Consider the following 26,290-nt stretch of genomic DNA (forward strand, 5'->3'; position numbering starts at 1 on the left):
TCAACAAGCCAACACATACTTAAAGCTGCACTCTCACAGATTGAACGTTTTGACAACTTTTTTTTATTTTTTGTCTTGGAACGAGTCAATTTTTGCGAACATCCATGGAAACCAGTTACATAAGACTGCTGACAAAAAATCAGATGGCAGATTTTTATATATAAGTTCAAAAATTGATATTTTATGCATTTTTCTTAAACCGTTAGTAACGGTTTAAGCCATAAAACATTAATTTTCGAACGGAAATATGAAATTCTACGATCCTATTTTTTGTCACTAATCTTATATCATTGGTTTGCAGACATGTACGCAAAAATTTGCTCTTTCCAAGACAAAAAATAAAAAAGTTGTTAAAATGGTCAATCTGTGAGAGTGCAGCTTTAAATGTCAATTACTTAAACTATATACTTAAATTTATTTTGATAGATAAAATATGTTTGTTTTTTCTGTGTAATCATAAGACAATTCATATTTTAAGTCTAAAAGCTCTTAAAGAAGAAAATATTACGTAAATTATATCCAAATAAAAATAGTAAATTGGCCCCGCTAGCTTAGAGATATGAGAATAAAATCCTTTCCGAAACAAACAATCCTTGGTCTTTTGATGTCAATAAATAAATGACATTAAAGTGTCAACAAATGCATGCATAAACATAGCATAACTTGCAGATGATACAAGAGCATGAATTGCAAAAAAAAATGAAAATCCAATTCCCTGTTATTTTAAAAATGATTGATGGATTTAGCCGCGTGTCTGTGTTTAAAAACAACAGCATGGATGCATTATGGATTGGTAAACATAGAGATAGTGTAAAACTGACGACGTTCCTGGCATCCAATTAAAGGGCTCGTGTTTTGGCACCAAAATGTTTTCCCTGGCAATGCATCTGAAAACGTATGTATTGTATTTTTTTAACTCTTTGATACCAAAAATGCAGAATAATATACAATTAAAGTATAATCAAACAACCAACGAACCCACGCCGGTACAGTAACGGGAAAAATGAAAACCCGGATATTTAAACCTTTATTGAAAACATTGGTAGCATCACGTGATAATGGCAATCAACTTATCACGCTACAGCCTTTTATTGAATCACGTTAGTAACGCATTTCAAAATTATGGACTTCAAAGACAATATTTGAGTATATATGAACATTTGTTGAAGGGTTACAGCCGACAGTATCTTAGTTTTAACACTCCTTATGATTTCGTAATTAAAAAGATCCGTATAAAGTGCGTTTACAAACCATGATCATGTCTCTTAAAGCTTACATAGAAGCACTTGGTGTTTACTTTGGTGCGAATCTTATCCAAATGCAAGACCTGAATTGCAATTGTATCAAAATTATAAACAAATGGAGAAAAAGAACCCTGACATTCTATGGAACAATAACGGTAATACACTCCATTCTTCTGCCTCTTATAAATTTATTTATATTATGCAATCAATTTTTACACCACAGAATGTATTTAAATTTCTCTGGTCAAAATAGTGTGAGAAAATCAAAAAGACAACACTAATCGAAAATCAATAAGATGACGAACTAGAAACGGCTGATATCTTTACATTCTACTAAACACTTCAAATAAGAACACTTAGTATTAAATACAAAAAGCACACAGGAAAATAATACCGTACTTATAATGCATCAGTCAATTGTAACCACGACCCCCCCCCCCAGGTCCGGGGAATAGCGGGGACTTTGAATTTCGATACAGTCAACCCGAGGTAAAATCCCCGCCCTGCAGGGACAAACTGCTGGTAAAATCCCCACCAAATGCCCCCGCACCCCAGGGACCCAAGGTTAGACCCATTACCCATTCCTATGGCGCGAAGACAAAACCACCGCATTCACCCGGCACTGCGGGACCACCTGGATTGTAAAAACACGGCCCATTTCCCCAGCTATCCGCGGTATACCCCCGGACCTGCGGGGGGGGGGCGTGGTTCCAATTGACTGGTGCATAACTGCATTGCTATGCCAAGAAAGTAATCATATTTTATATGAATATAGCCAGCTTTAAGTGTCTGCCAAAAGTAAAATATGAGCTTTAATGAACTAAATAGTTCTACTATTAATGTAAATATACCAAGATCTTTTGCAGAAATAAGAAAACAAATTGAATGAGGTAATCGCTTTATTAAGTTAAAGGGGAAATCCCTTGTATTTGATAACGTGATTGGATCTTATTAAATACATATCACTCAATAAGATCAAACGTAAGAACAGACTGTACTATAGATTCACTTACAGCTTACACGCAAGCTTATGACCCGCAATATTCCGAACATGATCCGAGACAACTGGTTCAGCTGTACCTATTTTTATTTAAATATATGTGCACACCATGAAAAACTTCGCCTTTAAACATTAACAACTATGTCGTAAATCATTGTGTTGATTTAACCAAAGTCCTGCACAATTGGCCCATTTGTTTTTGCAAGACATTGAACAGAACAGAACAGAACAGAACATATTTTTATTCACGTAAACCACATAGTTTCTTGTGACATATAAGTACATTTAAACAAATCAAACTAAAATACATACGGCAATAGCACATAGGATGGATCTTATAATGAATATATAAGTTTAAACCATTTCACAATGTAAAGGATTTAAAGCATGTTCACTTTACAATTTTTTTTTTTGAAAATAGTGTTTAGTACCAAACCATATATACAAAAGTCATGGGAAACAGTTCTTTTAACGCATATTAAGTCGAATTCGGTTTGTTTTGTGTTGAATTCCAACTATTTGTTTAACCCTGACCCATTAAGGATTTCTATGTTTATGTTCATTTAGATTTCCTATAATAGTGAGCATTACTCCGATTTGTTATAGAGGTACTCATAAGTTTGTGGTGCGTTTTATACATATTAACTTTACTAGTTGGCGGGCCATTAACGTTCCAAAAATACGACTAAACTACATGCAGTTTGGTTTCAACAATATTTATTGTATAAAAGTACATGAAGCAAGAACATGAATTGCATACATGATAGGTAATGATTGAGGAAGATAGTTTAGACTTGATATTTAAACCTGTCTGCTTATCTGTCATCAGTGTAAACATCTTGTTTACGGATTAAAATACAGGGTAATGTAATTCGAGAGTTGTAATGCACCAGTCAATTGCAACCACGGCCGCCCCCACCCACCAGGTCTGGGGGTATACCGGGGAAATGGGCCATGTTTTTACCTTCCAGGTGGCCCCGCAGTGACGGGTGAATGCGGTGGTTTTATCTTCGCGCCAAATATAGCGGGGAATGGGTCTTGCCTAGGGTCGCTGGGATGCGGGAGCATTTGGCGGGGATTTACCAACAGTTCGTCCCCGCAGGGCGGGGATTTTACTCGGGCATGGCTGGACCAAAAGTCAAAGTCCGTGCACGTGCTATTCCCCGGACCTGGAGTGCCGAGGTTACAATTGACTGGTGCATAATAATTGCGTCGCTTGTAAAAAAGAACAAAGGTCAGTGGTTATAACAAAAGTAAACATCTTGGGCAGAAAGAAACGATTATCAACAACATTCTTTTTTCAAACAAGCACTCTTACTCCCAAATAAGATTTAACACAATTATTAGTATTGTTTTAATATTCCAAAAAGGATGAATACATGTCGAAAACAATGGTTCTTATGAAGTTACCGAGTTTATTTTGAAAGAAATGAGCATAAAACACGGTTGTTCTTCCTTATGACACTATAGAGAACCACAGTAAATCTTTAAGAATTCATTATTCATTTAATATGTTTGCGCTTTCTGCTATTCAATACATGGTTAAAATCTTGTTTTCAGTAATTAATATTTTCCATAAATGCATAATTTAGTAAGTAGTTAAAGGTTTATTGTCAAAATTTATGTTTGTTATACATGTGTATGTATTGATTTTGAATAAGAGTGTCACTTTAACAAATACGAAGGTATTAGAAAAGCAATAGATGAGTGGCTTGGATGAGGATGAATAATCAACTTAAAATTTAACGACTGGTGATGCCCTATTACACAGTGGTTACGTTCAACTAATTTTATTTTTCTTATAAAAACATAACTTTATTTCTAACGTTGTTAAACATTTAGCACACACTTGAAACTTTTTCCCCATATAATTATGGTGTTAGGGTTCGTGAAAGATTATACATCAGTGTTATTTCGCGAGCAAATCTTTCAACTGTCTATAGAATATATAGAGAATTTATTAAGTAGTCTGCGACCATCAAGGTTTTGAGTATCTCTTGCCCTTTAAAGAAAGACAACTGTGCAAGTAATTCTCTATACTATTATGTACGAGTTGCTTCCCATACGTCGAATGGTTAATGGTTAATAACAATTTCAAAATGAACTCCGATTTATGTAACATCTTCACTGGAGATACTTATCCCCCAGCATGGAAACGGCCAGTATTGTCGCCGTAAACACTGTCATAAAGATCAGAAATGTCCAGAAGCCTATGAAGTCAATGGCGGCGGATACGGACTTCCACGTGACTTCTTCCGCTTCCTGTGCACGTTTGACATCGCGGGCCACATGGCCGCCACCTACGCAGATTGCGCATTGGATCCTACGGACGCACTGTGTGATGGCGTAAAAGTGGCGGGAGACGGGCCGCTCCTCCGGGCGGTGGTGGATTCGCAGCTGGATGATTGTGACGACCACCATGACCGTGCTGGCCATCGTCATGATGAAGATGTAGAGCGAGAACATGGACGTGTCCTCCGAGTTGCGCGGCATTTCCGTGCTAATTATCGTAAGGAACACCGCAAACGAGAGGAACGCCGTCACTGCGTAACCGGTCTTCTCCCCGGAGTCCGCCGGAAGTACGAACAAGAAAGCGTTCAGGAGACCCAGCATGATTACAGGCACGAGTATAGTGATCAAATACTCTAGAGGCTTCCGTTTCATCTCAATAATGAAAAGAATTCCAGAATTGTCACCGGAAGTGACTTCTGTGGTTGATGTCTTAAGGATGTCCCATTCGGAGTTCTTTTCGTACAGACTTGTGTCAAACCCTATCGTGCCCTGCGATAGCGAAACCTTTTCCTTGGTGTTGCTCCAGATCAGAAGTTTCAGTTCACACGACGTTTTGTCAAACGGAAAAAATGTGATCACTACTTCACATCCGCTTTCAAACACTTGATACGGCCGCCAGAGAACCGTCCCGTCCTTTTTTATACGGATGTATAGAAACGAGTCTCCCAACCCTACCATTGTCTCAAAGCCATTCTGAAGCGCCATGTCGGGCACCCAGACGTTTCCCTGTGGTACGTACACTTCCTCAATGTCTGCGTTTCCCGCGTCACCCCAGTTCCGGGCGATCACCTCATCCGTCCACTGAATGTCCAAGTACGCCGTCGTCACCAGCTTTTGTTCCTGGTTGTCAAAAGAGTTTATCCCGATAAGATGCAGGTCGACGGTCACGGCCACGGCGGTTGACTGATCCAAGACAGGCCGGATGTAGGTCGTATAGTTAACCGGCAGTACGTTTCCCAGGTGCAGGCGCATTTCTTCCGATGTTATGCAGCTTACTGGATTTAGTAAGATGGTGCTGTATAACACGACGGCAAACAGAATTACGAAACGATCCATTTTTGTTGTCTTTTATCGTCAATCTTATTAAAACATCATAAATGTACATACATAATTATTTTATTTTTAAAAAACACGAAAGATTGCAGATTAAACATGAATATGGAATATACAAATATAGAATTATTGAAAACAAGTGTCTTTTGTTCTTGCTCAGGGTGAGCGCTAGGTGTTGCGAAAACAATACAAAATACTGCACAGATAATTAGGTTTCATTACGTATCGATTTCAATTAGTTAAATTAAAACAATAGAAAGAAAGTTTTAAACATATTCTTACTTATCACCTCAAAATATTGTTAATAAAATAAAAACATGAAGGAGTTACTATTCTGCGTGTTAGCAGTCTGCGTCACTGAGGCGCATGCAGGCGTTTCCGCGACGGACATGAATACCCATTTAACCACGACTTTCACTAACTACGATAGCCGCGTGCGGCCGCTCTTGAGCGACCAGTCGCAGGCGGTCGGCGTATCCGTCGACCTCCATCTGCTCGGGATCAACAACTTCGACAGCTCTGAGCAGAAGCTGGAAACCACGGCGTTCCTCGAGATCACGTGGACGGACGAGGTTCTACATAACCAGTGGCATGACCCTGACGTACCGGAAGTGCTCATCCCGCAATCGGACATCTGGCTTCCGGATCTCGCGTTACAGAATGGGTTTGAAACTTTGACTGGACTGGGAAACAAGTTTTATAACGTTAGGGTGAAAAGTACTGGTGTGGTCACGTGGCGTCCGTATCATGTTTTCGAAAGCGCATGCGCAGTTGACGTCACATACTTCCCGTTTGATAGAACAACGTGTGAGCTGAAGTTTGTTGTTTGGAGTAATCCGAAGAATCTTCTTATGGCGACGGTGGGAACCGGGGGGCTTGACATGACGGGTTTCAGCGAAAACAGTGAGTGGAGCATCGAACTAACGGAAGCGAACAACTTTGAAACCACAACATCATCTGGCGTCACGTTCGCCATCCAGATGAAACGGAAGCCGCTCTTCTACCTCCTGAATATCCTCATACCCGTGATTATGCTCGCCGTTTTGAACGCGTTCGTGTTCGCGCTGCCCGCGTCTTCCGGCGAGAAGACGGGATTCGCAGTGACGGCCTTCCTGGCTCTGGCGGTGTTCCTGACGATCATCAGCGCGGAGCTTCCGCGGACGGCCGACAAGGTGTCTACATTCTCCGCCTACCTCTTCCTCGTTACCTTCCTCAGCGCGCTCATCTCAATGATCACAATTATACAGCTCCGTCTCTTCGCGCGTGAACCGGAAGTGCCTGTCCCATCAAGTATTTTCATTTTATTATTATTATTATTATTAATATTATTATTATTATTATTATTATTATTATTATTATTATTATTATTATTATTATTATTATTATTATTATTATATTATTATTACTATTATTATTATTATTATTATTATTGCTGCTTCTTCTTCTTCTACTTCTTCTATGTGATATGTCATGCATCTCGAGCTCTTCCGCTTACAGGTCTACAGAGCCTCACTAAGTGTATCCGACGGATGCGGTGCCGCACGTGTTTTGCGAAATCTGGCGGCTACGTCCGGGGACTCACCATCGAGGAGGTGAAGCGCCGCCTGTCGGATGACGTCACATGGGAAGACGCGGTGGGCGCCCTGGATTTCGTCTTCTTCTGGGTTTTCCTGTTTCTGATCGCGGGCATCACATCTGGCTGCTGCGTCATAGCCGTGAAAGGCGCCCTTGCTTAATACTGCTGTAGCTGCTGTTGCTGACCATGCATTGTTTTCATGTTTGGACGGTTTTCTAATTTAAATGGAATTTGGCCGATTGTTCAGAGTATTGTTAAACGCCGTTAACACCGGCATAGTTGTTAACATTTAAAGGTGGACTATTTTATTATTTGCAGTGGTGTTTAAATAAAGTAAGCATAGCTAAAGCAGTTTTCTCAATATCTGAAAGACATATGTCCATGAAACTCTCAGAGTAGTAAGGATTTCTAAGTTAACAACGAGGCTGTTGACAACTGTAGCTTTGACAAAGGCTGAGCAATTGGCCAAATGTTATTGTTTGATTTTGATTACTATTATGGCACATAATTTGTATGATGTGTGTCATTGCCGCCAAATGCACTTTTTCAAAGAAATAAAAATACTGTTTCTTGCTGTTGATTACGTTTAATTTATTATTAATATAGTCTGAGGCGATAATTGTTTGATCTAATGTAAGATAGCAATATATTTCACCGAATGATCACAAACACTTGCAGTATTTCACTTGGTTATTTATTTTAAGGACACATTTTGAGGAGGACTAGATCATTCCAGCAAAAAGACAGAGCATACGTAACGTAACTAATAATTGAATTGTCTGGTTAGCGCACTCGCTTCTCACGTAGGCGATCCGGGTTCGATTCCCGGCTTTGGCGCATGTGAGTTTGGTTTGTGGTCACCAAGCCTGACAAGTGGGTTTGCTCCAGTTTCCCCCACAACACAAGACCCACTCTCGCGTAAAATCGTGCCAACGAGAGTGATCAATATATTGTTGTAATAACTTGTTTCACAATCGTTGTAAAATAAATATGTTTAAACTAAATAATTGAATTGTAGCCGGCTTCCAGTCATATTTAAACGTTGGGCCGGTTGTTTAGAATTGTGTAAATATTTGAAAGTTAACAACGATGACGTTTTCTACGTTGTTAAGTTTCAAATCTTTACTGCTATGGAAGTCTACTTGATACACTTGTGATCTGCAGTATTTCAAAAAAAATATGTAAGACAACTGTTTTGAACATCTGTAATTGTTTTACTTAAACATATTAGCACTTCATTAAAAAATAACAACACAGTTTTAAACAATCAGCCCATTATATATAGGGTCTAATATATTGTGTAAACTTCCCATTAACTGGGTCAGCAACTCTTTCTATCTACCGCTTCACCTGATGAAAGTCAATAACGGCTGACTGCTGTTTTTACTGAAATAGATGTATTGGATTACGAGAAATACTACCTTTTCGTTGGAAAAAAATAAAATGTTGATCACTGAAAGGAAATATCACCAACATGAAATTTAGAAGAGTGACCCTTTAATGTTGCCATGGAAACAGATGTAGTTGTAGATTAGGCCAATACTCAGAAGATATGGAACACATTTTTGATATTTATTTATAAAATATAATAGATAATATATGTACATAGACTGACACGATAAGTCATTCGACAAATAATTTACCGAATCTTACGCACAACTTAAACAATAAATAATAACAATATATTATTTTACATATAATCACCAACGCTTGTGCAAACTACCGGGGCAAGTTAACACTATAAGAAAAACTAGGAGCTACATTTCTTCCAACATGTTATTATATGTTGAATTGACGTAAGTCACAAAGTTTTGTCAAAGGCTTTTTTTACAATCGGAACTCCTCGGCCATTTTCCATCGATGTATATGGACGGTTTAGAATGTCAGAAATCTTAACATTTAAACTACACTGTATGTACATCGCAAAGTTATTTCAGTTAACAGTTTTACGATATGCCTTTACTGTTTGGAATCTTAATTATTTATGCAAGTATACATTTCACTGACAATCAATTGTAACTTAGTAATACAAAATACACCTAATACACTACTTTAAACTAATACTATTATTTAGAATTTTACAAACGTCTTCTACTGATATACCGGCATACATCCGAGGTTGTTTTGGATGGAAAATGGCCGAGGAGTTCCGATTGAATTCTGTAAAAATGTTCTTCTATAGTTCGCGTTTTCGGTACATGTAACCCGGAAACCCAATTATTTGCCATCCGTTTCGTTCGATTCTTCAACGTAAAACATATCATGCGTATCTAGAACAAATATTAAACTGTTCAAAACATGTTTGTATTTGTTTGTGAAGGGAATGGGATGAGTAGTGTCGGGATCGGAGGGGGGGGGGGGGGAGGGGAGGGGTATATATTGACCCTAAAACGTAGTCAGCGGCAACTTTCCATGTTAAATAAATCGCATTTTCTAACATCTGGTGAAAACCGTTGCTCACGATCAAACTGTTCACTACACTCCCCCGTGTCAACTGATGTATCCATCATTGTTTCAAAGTCATCTCCTGAATGTTCACCATCAACAGGTTCGTCGTCTTCTGATCCTTCAGTCATAGTTTCTTCTTTTATAATATCCGAATGTTTGACTTCAATATCATGATCGTCGAGTGAACTATTTGCATTCTGTTCATAGACGCAAGCGACGTCTGTTTTAACGCTCTTTAAGTCAGGCGCAGTTATTGCGTCATTAATGACGTCATCATCGCTATCAGACGAGCTCTCAGGCTGTCGTTCCACACTGTTCAAGCTTCCCATGGTAAAATCCAACGGCTGATTGACGGGAGTGCCGTTATTAACCCCGCTAACACCTGGTTGCTGCTTCCGGGCGCCCTGTGCCGCCGCGGCCGCCGCCTCTAAGCGCTCTTTCGCCTTCTTGAGCTTGGCGGCGTTCTGGATGGCCTTGGCGACATCTGGGTTTCGCTCGGCCTGGAGGCGCGTTTCGGGTGCGTCAGCAGCCGTGATGTTCTCGTGCTTTTTCCACTTCGTCCGTCTGTTCTGGAACCAGATCTTTACCTGAAATAAGTATGATGCGTAAGAACATATTAAAATCAAGTAGGTTGCATGTTGAATTATTCGTTATCAGGGCGGGGCTAACATCCACGCTTGATGCATTTCTTTATAAAAAAAAAACAATATGCAAGTCGAACAGCTGACACAACTGAACACGGTTTGCAATATTCAAGTTATGTCTGAACATTTTAAGCAAAACAACTGAAGTAACACATTTTCAAAAAAAAAAAAAAAACCCAAAAAACCCGCGACACAATGACGTTTTTACTGTTTTCTGTTATTAGTCCTTATACGGTTCTACCCTAACGTGCGACGTGGACACCCGAGCTACAAGACCCCTTCACAAATATGGTTTAACATACGTAAGTCTTTTGCCGTTTATCTACTTTTATTCGACCTTGAGCCATGTTGTAACAAAGTAATATTAAATTACATAATGATAATAATAATAATACACATAATTAATTATATTACTATATTTTCCGTCTAATTGCTTTACTGTCAAGTCTTATAGAGTCGTTTTTCTTAAGGTTTATAAACAACTTTAGAAAACAAGCCAACTTCGTGACAATATTTAATACAATACCACATAATAATAAAATTATATTTCATCCGATTTTTCGTGTCTATGCAAGTATCAAACTATGTTTCTTCAAAAGACCCATCAACGCCAACTCCCGCTACACCAGACGTTTTAAGCGGTTTTGTTTGTCTCGATGCCAGCAGCCAGATTTTTTGCTCCACGACCGCCCTCCCAAATCATCCCATCAGTTGCTAATTAAGGGTGTTCATTTGACCCCCGGGACGTATAATTCCTATCAGTTTATTAGTTATAATGTGTAATATATCCACTCTCTGCAAACGTTAATGCGAGATTTAGAGAAAACGCAATCCAATTAAATAGCCCTGATTGTTCCAAGAATTAATCCCGAGGGCCCGCTTAGTGGACCGGCCGAGATGTTATGTTTTCTTCTTCAAGGAATCTCTTTCTAAAACCCATCCAGAGTCCCATGGCAAAGCTATAGTTCCCGTTGCCTAAGTGAACGGTATCTACATTGCCTATTATATGAGATGTTCAGGATATAAAACTGCAATGGTTTCTTTTTCAAGGAATCTCTCATTTGACGCTATTTTTAAAATCCATTCAGTGTCCCAGGGCTTAATTACAGTTTATATTGCCTTTATAAGTAAAAAGGTCGCTTTTACCGTGCCTAAGTTTTTCTTTGTTTTTGCGTCATGTTTTAATTCCAAAACCTACCTACCATTCTTGAAAAGAAATTTAAATAAGTGTCATAGTGCCATAGATTTTTTTAATTATCTATATACAACAAAATTATATTATTCATAAATGTTTTTTTTACAACAAGTGCCCTTCATAGATCTTTGTTAACTTTAAACGAAGCTTCATTAAATTTGCTGGTCCTTACATCAAAAAAATTGAACTCCTACATACAAATACCAACATTTAATATTTATTTTGTGTCAAAACCAATTCATTACAAGACATCTGATACATTTCAACTTAAACATGCTGTGTTGTTTCTGGTGGGTGGGGTAATTTTACCCCTAAAATACCTTAGGTCATGAAATTTATTCAGTGTTAAACGATGTGTTCGTTTAATTGTATTGTTTAACAAATTTATGCATTTAAGTGTAATGGTATTTAAGAGCGATCTATTTAAGGCAACGGTTAAAGAAAACTTCAAATTGCGTAAAATTGTGTACTCCGACATAGCGAAAATAATCGACATAGAAAAATGGACATGAGCGGATTTGTTTTAAATAGAAAAGGAATGAATAAATTCGGGATCGGTGAAAAAGTTTGACACTACCGGAAAATCGAGATATCCGAGATTGACATAGCGAGTTTGGACTGAATTTGCATTTGTTTTCATGAATGACTGAGGTGATCTTAGGCAATTGATTTTTGTTCATGTTTTTCAAGACCAGATTAATGTCCAACAACCTGTTAGAGACACTCAGGGTTTAAAGGGACTGTACACCAGATTGGCACCAAAAAAGTTTTTTTCTGTAACGAATCTTAGGACAATTATTTAATAAAAGGTTTTACTCTTTGATATCATAATTGTAAAAAAATACCAAAATGTACCTAACAAATCGAGTCCCAGACCGGGTTCGAACCGGTGTCGCCAAAATTGCAGTCTAGTGTTGTATCCACTGTGCTACGAAGGCTACCTGTAACCAGTTGGAATATTTAAACTATAAACCTAACTTGGTAATATCACGTGATAACAACGAGTAGCCAATCACGCATAAGGAATGAATTCTACTAGGTAGACATACCTAGTAATCTTTTTTAATGGAAAAATACGAAAAAACTGCGAACAATAAATTAATTGTAAACTATGTGGTACTTCAGTAAGTAAGTTTCAATGCATTGTACACTTCGATATCAAGTTTATGTCAGTTTTCGGGAATTTTCTTCTTTTTTCCCCGCTATTTCATCATACGGAGTACAGTCCCTTTAAATGGTAGCGAGAAAAGTATTTCGATGTGAACACCTTTTTTTCTAATTCTATGCCATCTAGGGTCCCCTACTTTGTTAAGCCCCACAAAAAATTTGCGCTTAACACTTTAGCAAATGTGTCGTTATTTGTTAATTCTGAAAAACTACCCTCCCGATGATACTAAGCATATAATCATTTTGGCATGGCCTTGGCCGTAACTACGCTCTCTCAGTTCTAGTAGTTAACATCCTTTTATGTTGTTGCATTGTTATTACACTGTCCTGTCACTATTGTATCTCTGTAAAACCTTTTTGTAAAACCTTCACGCAGATTGTAAGTTGTATTTGTTGGCTATGACTGTTCTTACATATGTTTTGCTATCCTATGCTGTTTTATGTTATGTTAAGTAAAGTAATGTTGTTTTGTGTTGTGTTGTGTTGTGTCGTCTTGAAATATATCATTCTTTGCTATTCTATGCTATGTTATTTTATGTTGTTTTATGCTATGCCATGCGACTTATGGTATGTTATTTTATGGTATGGTATTCTATTTTGTTTTGTGTTATGTTAATTTATGGTTTTATGTTATGTTGTGTTGTGTTGTGTTGTGTTGTGTTGTGTTGTGTTGTGTCGCGTTGTGTTGTGTTGTGTTGTGTCGCGTTGTGTTGTGTTGTGTTGTGTCGTGTCGCGTTGCGTTGTGTTGTGTTGTGTTGTGTTGTGTCGTGTCGTGTCGCGTTGTGTTGTGTTGTGTCGTGTCGCGTTGCGTTGTGTTGTGTTGTGTTGTGTTGTGTCGTGTCGCGTTGTGTTGTGTTGTGTTGTGTCGTGTCGCGTTGCGTTGTGTTGTGTTGTGTCGTGTCGCGTTGCGTTGTGTTGTGTTGTGTTGTGTCGCGTTGTGTTGTGTCGCGTTGCGTTGTGTTGTGTTGTGTTGTGTCGTGTCGCGTTGTGTTGTGTTGTGTTGTGTTGTGTTGTGTTGTGTCGTGTCGCGTTGCGTTGTGTTGTGTTGTGTTGTGTCGTGTCGCGTCGCGTTGCGTTGTGTTGTGTTGTGTTGTGTTGTGTTGTGTCGTGTCGCGTTGTGTTGTGTTGTGTTGTGTCGTGTCGTGTCGTGTCGCGTCGCGTCCTGCCATGTTATGTTATCTTATCTTATGTGTTATGTTATGTTATGTTATGTTATGTTATGTTATGTTATGTTATGTTATGTTATGTTATGTTATGTTATGTTATGTTATGTTATGTTATGTTATGTTATGTTATGTTTCATGTTATAAACAGATTTTAATTTACAATAATACTGCTGCTGGATTTTTTAAATTTATTCTTTAGAATAATTTTAATGCAAGTCATAAAACCAACTATTGCATTAAACATACAAAACAAGGACATTTCTGTTTTCAGGAAACATTACGATCTCCCGGCATAAAGATTTAGCAACTTTCACTTTAAAGGCGCACACTTTAGGTAAATTCTTTTTTTATTTAAAGCGTTTTCATGTTTTACCCATATATATGACTTTAATGATTTAAACCCCAAAAAGCAAATGATTTAGGTACAGTTAAAAATATTAACTTTTATACATCGTTTCTTTTAAATTGATAGCTTTGTGGCCACAAAATTCCCAGTTGCTTTGTGGCCACAAAATTCCCAGTTGCTTTGTGGCCACAAAATTCCCAGTTGCTTTGTGGCCACAAAATTCCCAGTTAAGATATCGCGTATATTTATTTTTATCCGTACCATAATCATATGCCTTTTTAGCATTAAAGACAAATGAGTTCAACATGATAATGCATTGATTTTTTTTTTGCATTTACCTATATTGTGTGCCTTCCAGCCTTAAAGTGTCCGCTTAATTTTACAAGTATTAAACCTTAAATCAATAATAAGGATATACCAAAAATTGATTGCTTGGATTACCAAAACTATTTAAGACCTTTAGATTGTTTTTTGTACAAGATTTTTAACCGAATTTCCACTATTAAAACACGTGTACATTTTCCGAGCGATTAACCTCTTATAAAGTATTTTCTTATCTGATAAGCATTTTAAAGAGTCTTCCTCTGGTTGTTTTATAGAGAGGTGGCGGTGATTGTTTTGTTTTAGTTTTTTAGATATAATTTATCTGGAAAAATGCATTTTAAGTAATGTTTAAAAATTGTACGAAAGTAATTACAAATTTAAATGGTTTGATACGACGCAGTACATATTTACAATTTTAAATTAAATGGTCTACATTATCCTATGTAAACTTCCAACTTCTGGGCCAGCCACTGTTAATATCTACCGCTTCACCTGATTAAAAGCAATAACGGATAACTGTTGATTTACTGAAATAAATGTATCGTACAATTGGAAAGATACTGTCGTCTCATTGGACAAATATAACGTTGACCACTAAAGTAAATAATGGTAAAAAAAGAGAATATTTTTCTTGACTGATAATGCCATCCATCAATTTAAAAACAAAACAGAACAGAACAGACGTTTGTTTCAAAGCAAACAAATGACATCATTCAATGAATTAGGTCAACGTGTTCAATGATCATTGCAGAAATACAATGGGCTCATAAAATGCATGGCGATCGGCAGATTAGAAATTAGCCAACGAAAATAAATAAATGTATTATTCAGGTATATGATTTTTGGTATATTTCATATAAGTAATAGTCAAAATTTATTTTAGTTCATTCGTTTTCTGGAATAATCATGTATAATAATTTGAATTATAGTGTAAAAGGCGGCTTGTCTTCTAGTTAGAATGTATAGGACTTTGGAACCATAGTTCTGTTATAGTAATCCAGGTCGGCGTTGTTTAGTCAGGGGGTCGGGTAAACTGATTGAGGCGGGGACGCAGACTGCACGTGTAACCGGATAGTGTGCTAATTGAGGCCGTAATTACCGGCAACTTCATCAAGCGGGTGGGGTATGGTCCCGAGTGGTAAAGCACAGACAACTGCAGATAATGATCGTTCCTATCGATCTAATGATCATCACTTCATCGATTAGTGTTCGGTTAAAACACTATGAACACATGGGCTAAAACGTACCTGTGTGATATAAGGCCGTTGAAATTTGTTATTTAGTAACGCTTCCGCCTGTGCCTAGATTTGAGCCCCATGAGCAACAGTTTTTATAAGCCCCCCCCCCCCCAAAAAAAAAAACAAACAAACAAACAACAAAACAACAAAAAACAAAAAAACAACAACAAACAAAAACAACCCAAAACAAACAAACATTGGTTCGGGTTACCCGACCTTACCTACGAAATAGGCATTCGGAACTCCTCGGCCATTTTTTCAAAAACAACCTCGGATGTATATGGACGGTTTACATACTTAAAAAGTGGTACGTTTAAGTCCGCTGCAAATAGATCGCGTAGTAATCTTATTTAGTAGTTAAAATTTATGACTTAACTCTTGGGAATCGTAATTATGTTTACAATAATACACTTCACTGGCAATCAATTTAAACTGAGAGCAATGAATACAACTCTTAAACACTACAATTAATTAATGCTTTTATTAAAAAAAATACGGACTACTTCAACAGATGCACCGGCATACATCCGAGGTTGTTTTTGAAAAAATGGCCGAGGAGCTCCGAATGACGAAATAGGCCTCAACCATACCGGTTTTATAGTCAGGTAGAAAAATATAATATTTATAAAGAAGATTACTTTAACACCATTGATCAATGGCGACAATAACGTTCTTAATATATAGGTTAATGAAAATTATATATAAAAAAAGCCTACGGATGTAACCCTAACCAATCAATTTAAAATTTATTTATTTTATTATCTTTTTCCCTTTTTTTTTTTTTTTTTTTTGGCTAAAGCTAAGTTAAACTCACTGTTAAACAGATGCACGATACTAATGGAAATTTTGGCATTCAACAATGTGCCATTAATATCACAATGACTATTATTTTCTTTTTGGAGTTTTACCATATTTAAACAAAATTAATAAAAGGGTAACATTTAACATAGGTAGTGGTTGTGTGAGGAGCAACAAGAAAACAAGTAATATGTCGGTGTAAATGTCTAATAGGGTGATAAAAGTAATGTTTTTAATGCACCAGTCAATTAACCACGCCCCCCCCCCCCCCCCCCCCCAGGTCCGGGGTATACCGGGGATAGCCATGGAAATGGGCCGTGTTTTACCTTTCAGGTAGCCCTGCAGTGCCGGGTGAATGCGGTGGTTTTGTCTTTGCGCCAAAAGTAGCCGGGAATGGGCCTTACTTAGAGTCCCTGGGATGCGGGGGCATTTGCCACCGCAGGACGGGGATCTTACCCGAACCTGGCTTGACCGAAAGTCTAAGTCCCCGCTTTTCCCCGGACCTGGCGGGGCAGTGGTTACAATTGACTGGTGCATAATTGGTATGCTTTACAAAATTACTCGAAATAAACTTCCTCATCAATCTTTTGGAAAAAAAATCCAGTCACCTTGCACGAGATTTAAGCATCCAAATATTTTGAAAGATTCCGAATACACCGATTGTGGGAGTTCTGACATTGTCGTAGTGGGATGTTTGTTATATTTTTATGTTTCCTTCACTAAAACATCTGAAATGATGCATAGCTAGAGATTGGAAAACACACACGATGTCATTTCAAAAGAATGTCTCGCAATCTAAGGTTGACGATTAATTAAATAAAAAAAACAGAATGGCATTTCACGGTATATCACAATAATGACGATTATATTAAATATCAATTATACATCATGAGAATACTGACATTATGGTCTTTTTTCATTTCGATCACTTTTTTTTCAGTCACCATCAATGCTATGTATGTGTTTTATATAATCTGGAGAACAAATTGATCCCGGTTTCACAAATTGCGTAATGTGGCATTTACTTGTGTTACATTTTCAGATTATTTTCCCTATACACTTCCATTTACCTCAACTGTGAAATTCTTTATAAAATGTTTCTCGAAATTGTTAAAATAAAAAATTACTTGTGAAATGTTGCCCAACGCAATTTTCCAAAGCAACGCAGCATGGCTGTTATCTAATCATTATTGGGCTAAGAACGATGTAGCTAATCGGATTACTTGTTTTTAATAACTGACCATTAGTGTGAATGAATTCATCGATGTATATAATGACCATAATATAAACTTAAGTTAAATATCGAATACCACCCCAGCAGAGCTGACCAGCAATGTTCAGTATACGTGGCTTTCTAATATCAAGGTCATGTATATAGAATTCACATGTAAATAGGTGATAGGAAAATAAATTATGACAAAATCAAGCTTATAATACAAGCTTGTGTGTATTATCAGCCCGAACGACAAGTGCCTATCAAGACTGGTTTACATGGTTCAATTTGTCTATAAACGGTAAATGACGCGGTACGATCAGACAATAAGAGGTGGCGTGCACAGTTAGGTTTGTCTTTTAGCGGTAGAATGTGAGGGAATATCGGTTTAAAACAGGTAAACTACACTATTCGGTCTGGCGGATCCGTGGTCTAGTGGTAACACACTTGACTGTCAATCTAGGGGTCGCAGGATCGATTCCCAGCCACTCCATTAAAACTACTAATCGTTTTCCGGGACGGACGTTAAATGGGGGTCCAGTGTGACAGTGCTATTCACTGGTGAACCAGGGTAGCTATAACCAGTGTTATATTCTGTCTGTGCACTATGCTCCAAAACCCTAAGATGACTGTGTAAGAGAGGGCAGTTAAATATGTATATAGGAGGTAGAGTGCACATAATAATTCGTCTTTAAGAGGAAGAGTGAGCGGAATGATATATTTACAAGGTACGGTACAAGGGACAATCGATTTGTAAGATGTAGATTGCGCGGCTATATCGGGATAGAATGCGCAGTTATTTCGGCCTATGAGTGGTTAACTGCGCGGTTATATCGGCATATGAGTGGTAAACTGCGCGGTTAAATCGGCCTATGAGTTGTTGACTGTGCAGTTATATATCGGCATTTTAGTGGTACACTGCGCGGTTATATCGGTCTATGTGTGGTAGAATGCGCGGTTATATCGACCCATGAGTTGTTCACTGCGTGGTTAAATCGGCCTATAAAAACTAAACTCGCGATTATAGCGAGGTAGAATACGCTGTTTTATCGGCCTATGAGTGGTAGACTGTGCGGATATATCGGGCTATGACTGGTAGACTGTGCGGATATATCGGGCTATGAGTGGTAGACTGTGCGGATATATCGGGCTATGAGTGGCAGACTGTGTGGATATATCGGGCTATGAGTGGTAGACGGTGTGGATATATCGGGCTATGAGTCGTAGATTACGCGGGTCAATCGGCCTATGAGTGGTAAACTGAGCGGGTAAATCGGCCTATGAGTGGTAGACATTGCTGGTATGTCGGTCTTTGTATGTTAAACTGCGCAGCTATATCGGCCTTTGAATAGAAGAATGCGCGGTTAAATCGGCTCATTACTAGTAGACTGAGCGGTTATATCGAGATAGAATGTGCGGTTATATCGGCCTACGAGTGGTAGACTGTGTGGTTATCGGCTATTAAGAAGTAGTCTACGCAGTGATATCGGCCTACGAGTGGTAGACTGTGTGGTTATCGGCTATTAAGAAGTAGTCTACGCAGTGATATCGGCCTACGAGTGGTAGACTGTGTGGTTATCGGCTATTAAGAAGTAGTCTACGCAGTGATATCGGCCTACGAGTGGTAGACTGTGTGGTTATCGGCTATTAAGAAGTAGACTACGCAGTGATATCGGCCTACGAGTGGTAGACTGTGTGGTTATCGGCTATTAAGAAGTAGTCTACGCAGTGATATCGGCCTACGAGTGGTAGATTTTGTGGTTATCGGCTATTAAGAAGTAGTCTACGCAGTGATATCGGCCTACGAGTGGTAGACTGTGTGGTTATCGGCTATTAAGAAGTAGACTACGCAGTGATATCGGCCTACGAGTGGTAGACTGTGTGGTTATCGGCTATTAAGAAGTAGACTACGCAGTGATATCGGCCTACGAGTGGTAGACTGTGTGGTTATCGGCTATTAAGAAGTAGACTACGCAGTGATATCGGCCTACGAGTGGTAGACTGTGTGGTTATCGGCTATTAAGAAGGAGACTACGCAGTGATATCGGCCTACGAGTGGTAGACTGTGTGGTTATCGGCTATTAAGAAGTAGACTACGCAGTGATATCGGCCTACGAGTGGTAGACTGTGTGGTTATCGGCTATTAAGAAGTAGACTACGTAGTGATATCGGCCTTTACGAGGTAGACAAACCTTAAATGTTCATAATTGCCTCGCGATGTATTTGCCATGTGAAGCCATAAAACGCAGACTTTCGTCACTGGTCTTCGCTTTCAGCGCAAGGCTTTAAAATGGGGATTTATTCTGTTAGGTTTTTATTGGTATAATGTAAATTCGGAATACAACTATAATATGTTATTAGGACAAGAAAAATGCTCGGAGCATGGATGGTGATCGATTAATCTGTTACACATGTATTTACTTTTCAAAAGCAATATTGAATAAAAAGAAAATTTATATACCTGCGTTTCCGTAACGTTTAATAGTGATGCCATTTCCGCCCGCTCGGCAGACGACAAATACTTCTTCTGCTCAAATTGCTTTTCCAGCTCAAATATTTGACGTCCGGTAAACGTCGTTCGCGCCTTTTTCTTCTTCTGTGACACCAGACCATTGTCGCTGAAGTCGTCTGCTGAATCAGACGACATTTTATGTTTGTCGGAAGTGCGTCTAACGCGCTCGGAATCTGAAAGAATAAAACAAAACAACTTATATTAAATTGTATAACTATATTTGTTTGTTTTTCCAAGGTTTTATAGGTTAATAGCTGAAACAGATATTATAGAAATTAGAAAAAAATAGAATTTTTGCCATTGAGTGAATCTGTTAATCATAATATGAGAACGGGACAATCGCATCGAACATTGTTTAAGGGCGTTTTTGTTGATACCAAACTAGTTTCATTTTTGATTTCAAGGGTTTTGGCGGTTTGGAAACCTATTTCGACAGTTTTGCCTTAAATAACAAATAAATGGCATTGCGTCAACAACATAATGGAACTTCTGCATGTAGCCATTATTTCTGAATGTCTGCAAGACATTGATACCGCAGATGGTCGTTTGCCTGTTTTAACTAAACGGTGTTTCAACAAATGTATTGAATCACTATCCGCCATGTTTTTTTTTTCTTTTTCAAAGTGAGCTACTTTTCGGATAGAACGAACCGACGAAACCACCTCCGGAGTTTCTGTTTTCGTAAAACAAACCATAAAACTGGTTTTCGTATTATTTAAAACTGTCAAAGCAAAAACGTGATTAAAATATGTTCAGTGAAACCAATATTAAACCAAACCTAGTTTATTACCAACAAAGCGCCCGAAATGACCTTCTGTCTATGACGTCTACGAAAACTCACATGAACTTACAAACATTCAAATCAAGTGAGTATAATTGTATGCTCGTTCCCGCAATGACTCAGTTTCAACAAGTTTTGAAAATGAAGAACTATATAAGTTGGCAAGCGTCTTTAAGTGGTGAAATAACAATGTAATGGTTTATATATATAAAAAAAATGTCAGTATGTGCATTATTGTTTGCTTTTTGTTTGTTTTTGTAATATTTACTACCCTCACAACTCGCGTTTTAGAGATTATAAACAAAAGCTTTAGTGCGAATGTTTAATTGGTACGTACATATGTCGTCAAGGACGATGTTCAATAACTAGCTTGCGGTATAAGTGAATAGCGTTGTAGTTTATCTGCACGGTAGTTAAAGAACGGTAACGCCTATTCTATGTGTTACTGTTACAACATGGTAGATAATATATAGACGAAAAAACACACTATCAATTATGGTACAATGAAGCATTATTCTATCCTTAGCAGAGAGCTTATATAGGTTATTGATCAGTCTAACCAAAATTATGATAAACAAATCATATATAACAATGCTTTCCGGTGGTTTATAGAGATTTATCAGTGAAATAAAAAAGTGATATTTTACTGTTTCAAACAGTGAAATTACAATTTGATATTTTTTCAATTTTGAAATTTTAGCCCGTTTTCATTTTTAAATCAAACATCAACGCGCACGGGGCTGGGGCACAATTTTAACGACGTCATGTCCGAAAATGACGTTTTGTTCGCATACATTTTGGCGAGCTTTTCTGAAATTACATTACGCTGTCAGTTTAAATCCTTTTTAGCATATACAATGTACATGTACTAAAAATGTTTGTTCCAGTTAAAGATCGCAAAATATATTTCACTTCGTGAACACCAAATGTATAAACTTGTATCTCACTCGTGGCTACACAACTCGTGCAGCTTTTGGTGCTCACTCGGTGAAATATATCACCATCTTACACTGAAACAAACAATTATCCTCTATACCACAATTAAACTGAAGCTAAGTATACTCAAATATACGGTTTATTGGTTTGTATATTTATACAATATATATATTTTCAGTAAACTTAAATGCAATATATTCGTCTCAACATTTATACAGTAGAAACCCATTCGCTCGAAGTTGCTTGGCTCGAAATTTATCGTTGGCTCGAACTGGACGTGAAGGACCGATTTCTTCAATTATGTGCTTATATTAAAGGATTTATTTGAAATATCGTATACTTCTTATACTATTATATATTCTAGCCCAGAATTAGCATTTTCGTTTAAATACATATATTTTTTTGTATACTTATTATGCACAAAATACTGAGTGGTATCCTTTACAATTACAAATATACTTGCGATGCAATTTAATGATAATTTTGAAAATGGTGATAATTTCTTGATACAGACACGCACTTAAAAACAATATCAAAATCGAAATAAGAACCCTCTCAAATTGTATACAAATTCAAAGGGAAAAGTAAGCATTGCAGTGTCCCTTAATAGAAAAATGATTAACATAAACGACGGAAACTCAAAGAAAGGGGAAAACGGGATAAAAGAGGACTGGAAAGTAAGAAAGAATTCAAGAAGCATATCAAGACACACAAATAATAGAAAAACAAATAAATAAATAAATAAATAAATAAATAAATAAATAAATAAATAAATAAATAAATAAATAAATAAATAAATAAATAAATAAATGGACTGAACAGATAAGTAAAATAAATAAATAAATAGATAATAAATAATATATAATAAATACATATATAATAAATAAATAAATAAATAAATAAATAAATAAATAAACAAACAAACAAACAAACAAACAAACAAACAAACAAACAAACAAACAAACAAACAAAATAATTAAATAAATATAAATAAATAAGTAATAAAAGCACCTTGCGGTGGAGAGTCCACATAATCCCGTTGACGCGAGCTGCACGGGGAACTCGAGTGTCGCCGTTCCTGCCGGTCCGCCTCACTGTCCACGTGCCGCTCAATTCCAGTTGCCGACGGAACCACGAGTCCCTGATAGCGAACCCCGCCGGTTGCAGCGGCAAACAGCCGACCGGTGGACAAGATGTCGTTAGCAAACACTGAATCCCCTGCACGTATTTTCGGCGTCTTCTTTGCCGACGGTGAATTGCTCATATCCCGACGGAGCTGTTCGTCGTCATCAGCGTCTTCAAGGTCGAGAATGTTAGTTATGAGAAATGGTGTCGGGTTGCGCACGGGGTTATTGTATATGTGAGGATGCCACGTGTTGATGTGTGCTGTTGTAAAAGGAATGTGGTAGAAAAAGCCACGTGCATACGGTAAAAGTCCTTCCATTTTCGATGCTAGCGTTTATGTCATTTGCTAGTACAAACGAGAAATGCGCTTGTTTTTTTTAATGAATCAACACGTTGTTTATACACACGTTACAAGAAACACCAGTTATGCCGCTGTCATAAAACGCGTTTGTGAGAGAAACGATTCCCGGCTAATTGCGAATCATCTTTTTCGTGCACTATTAAGTCCAAAGAATATCATTTTCCAAGTAAATCGCGTCATTAAGACATTATTTTCTCCCTAATTAGGCACATCTGACCACTCATCATCCCCGATTACCAATTTATACGAGGCTATGAAAATCAGCAATTAACTGTTCATTTCTCCAGAATCAAAACCTTTAATTTGCCACCAGCAATTGCCTAGGATCGGAATCGCCGTACAATAAGCTCTGGCAATGGTTAACTGCTAAAACCGCTTCTAGTATCACATTTTAGCCCTTCCATCGGTATCGATTAAATGATAGTGAACAAGAGAAATTAAGGAACTCGGTGGTATTTCTATAAATCAATTAGTTTACAAATGAGCCAGAAATACTACAGCTTTATTGATAGCTTTCCAATCTTCTGCCGGCCCGGTACGCCAATCACACGGCCGCCGCGCCCCGCCTCCCTCATCGGTTGGCAGGTAAAAGCCTAGTTCAGCCCACCGCGGGCCGCCGTGTGCCGAGCGCGCCCATCCGATAGCACGGCCCGTGGAACACCGCTGATGATGTATGATAACCCATAACTGCTTGGTGCTTAATAATAACTCGTCTCTACACTTCGATAAATATATCTTCTGAGACATCTTCATCGTTTTTGTTTGCTATTCTATTGCAGGTTTTCTCTTGTTATTTTGTAAATTGTCTTAAACGTTTATAATTGTTAGATACAATCAAGCGTTGTCTCCAAAAAGGAAGGTTCAATGTAGAATTGATAGAATACAAGGATACATCGACATTTCGTGAATGGAATCTGTCTGTAGAAGAACCAACTTTAAACTAAGATAATAAAACTTAATTGGTATATAGGTGTTCACCTCTCGACCAGGAGGCCATGGGTTCAAGTCCAAAACAGTGGTATGTTCTAATGGTGTATAAGTGTTCACCTCCCGGTCAAGAGGCCATGGGTTCAAGCCCGACCAGTGGCGTGTGCTCTTGGTATATAGGTGTTCATTTCCCACCCGAGAAGTCATGGGTTCAAGCCCGACCAGTGGCGTGTTATCATGATATATAAATGTTCATCTTTCGGCCAAGAGGCCATGGGCTCAAGCCCGACCAGTGGTGTGTGCTCTTGGTATAGAGGTGTTCTCCTCCTGGGCAAGAGGCCATGGGCTCAATTCCGACCAGTGTGTGCTCTTGGTATATAGGTGTTCAACCCCACCCAAGAGGCCAAGAGATCATGGGTTTAAGCCCGACTAGTGGCGTGTTTTCTGGGTACATAAGTGTTCACCACCCGGCCAAGAGGCCATGGGTTTAAGCCCGACCCTTAGCGTGTTCTCTCATAACCGTCAAAGAAAGACACCAGTATTCCGTTTATACACAGACAAAAAAAGAGTGTAATAATTATATCAGTTTTTAAGTGCTTTTACAATCGAGATATAAAACTAAATATAAAAATAAACACTTTAAACGTGTTCTTGTCAAAGCTCTCAACCTAAACCCGTACAGCAATTTGTTCCACAATTACGTCCCTGGCACTTTCTGAGATTCCAACGTATCGCCTTCGGACATAAATCAGATAATAATTTGATTTTAACGTGGCAATTAAATTCGTTATCATTGTTGGAAGGCTCATCGAATGGCGCTATTATCAGCTACTTCGCGAAACTTCACCAAATATTTGCTTCTAGTGGTGTCAGCCGAATTATGACGGATCACCCCAATAACGCGATCAATCGGCCAATTTAGGAGCGACTCAGATAAAACTGATAGGTCCCTCTTGGTTTTAAAACTATGTGCTAACGAAATGATTAGATCATTGAAAGACGAGAGGTCAGTCCCCCTGAAGAAATTAACTTTAGATTCCCAGTGTTGTCATCGTGTCAAACGCTTAATTATCCAAGACCGTTTTTTTCGAGTGTCACAAAGAAAGCTCTTTAAGCTGTACCAATTATAAATGCAATACTTGACTCTTCGCGTTTCTCAAGAAAAGAGGCGTGCAAGAAGTTGTGTTATTACGTTTCAAGTTTGTATTGCGTTTAAAGGAAAACACTTACATTGTAATTTGAATAGGACTCCGTTGCCATCTTACACAAAAACTATTGACTGCTACCAGCTTCTACCGAGAATATTATGCCTTCGAATCACCTCGGCCATTTTCCATCGAAAACAACATTCAAATCAACTCGGCATTTTCCATCGAAAACGACCTCGGATGTTTGCCGTTACATCCGTAGAAGTAGTTCGTAAAATTTAAAAAAAGGGTATTAATGAATTGTAGTGTTTTGTGTATTTTGTATCCTAAGTTTAATTGATTGCCAGGGAAGTGCTTAATTTCACAAATAATACAGATTCCCAACGGTAAAGTTTAACTGCTAAATTGAAATAACTACGCGATCTACTTGCAGCGTACTTAAATGTTAAGATTTCTGAAATTGTAAACCGTCCATATACATCTAAAGTTGTTTTCGAATGGAATATTATTCTGTGAAGTGTTTAAAGTTAAGCATTGAGACGTGCAATAATTTAAAGCCATTCTTGTGATGAATTATTTTTACCCATTTCTGTATTTTCTTTTTTACTTTTAAATTTTCAAGAAAACGTATCCAGTACCAGCATATGCATTGTAGGAGATGGGACCGATATTCTTCTCCCAGGCCTGACATGTGAGCAATGTCATTTGACAAAGACTCTCCTTCGCCACCTTGGATGCAATACAAACTATTGACTGCTACCATCTCCTACATGCGTGTCTCTGTCCTGTGTCAAGC

General features: G+C 38.0%; 3 protein-coding genes across 3 annotated transcripts; 1 reads left to right on the forward strand and 2 right to left on the reverse strand.

Moving 5' to 3' along the window:
• Positions 1-1,016: 1,016 nt before the first annotated feature.
• LOC128212517 (acetylcholine receptor subunit beta-like) lies at positions 1,017-5,725 on the reverse strand. Its single transcript, XM_052918002.1, has one exon. The coding sequence runs from the start codon at positions 5,590-5,592 to the stop codon at positions 4,369-4,371; it is 1,224 nt and encodes a 407-aa protein (XP_052773962.1). The 5' UTR covers positions 5,593-5,725; the 3' UTR covers positions 1,017-4,368.
• A 36-nt stretch (positions 5,726-5,761) lies between these two features.
• LOC128212518 (acetylcholine receptor subunit beta-like) lies at positions 5,762-7,745 on the forward strand. The gene is made up of 2 exons (XM_052918003.1): positions 5,762-6,879; positions 7,087-7,745. The coding sequence occupies exons 1-2, from the start codon at positions 5,907-5,909 to the stop codon at positions 7,323-7,325; spliced, it is 1,212 nt and encodes a 403-aa protein (XP_052773963.1). The 5' UTR covers positions 5,762-5,906; the 3' UTR covers positions 7,326-7,745.
• Positions 7,746-9,556: 1,811 nt separating this feature from the next.
• LOC128212445 (homeobox protein Hox-A2-like) lies at positions 9,557-23,815 on the reverse strand. Its single transcript, XM_052917906.1, has 3 exons — positions 22,945-23,815; positions 20,166-20,389; positions 9,557-10,200 (listed from the first exon to the last, which is right to left on the reverse strand). The coding sequence occupies exons 1-3, from the start codon at positions 23,375-23,377 to the stop codon at positions 9,562-9,564; spliced, it is 1,296 nt and encodes a 431-aa protein (XP_052773866.1). The 5' UTR covers positions 23,378-23,815; the 3' UTR covers positions 9,557-9,561.
• Positions 23,816-26,290: the final 2,475 nt, after the last annotated feature.

The sequence above is a fragment of the Mya arenaria genome, chromosome 12, assembly GCF_026914265.1.
Source record: "Mya arenaria isolate MELC-2E11 chromosome 12, ASM2691426v1".
Lineage (NCBI taxonomy): Eukaryota > Metazoa > Mollusca > Bivalvia > Myida > Myidae > Mya > Mya arenaria.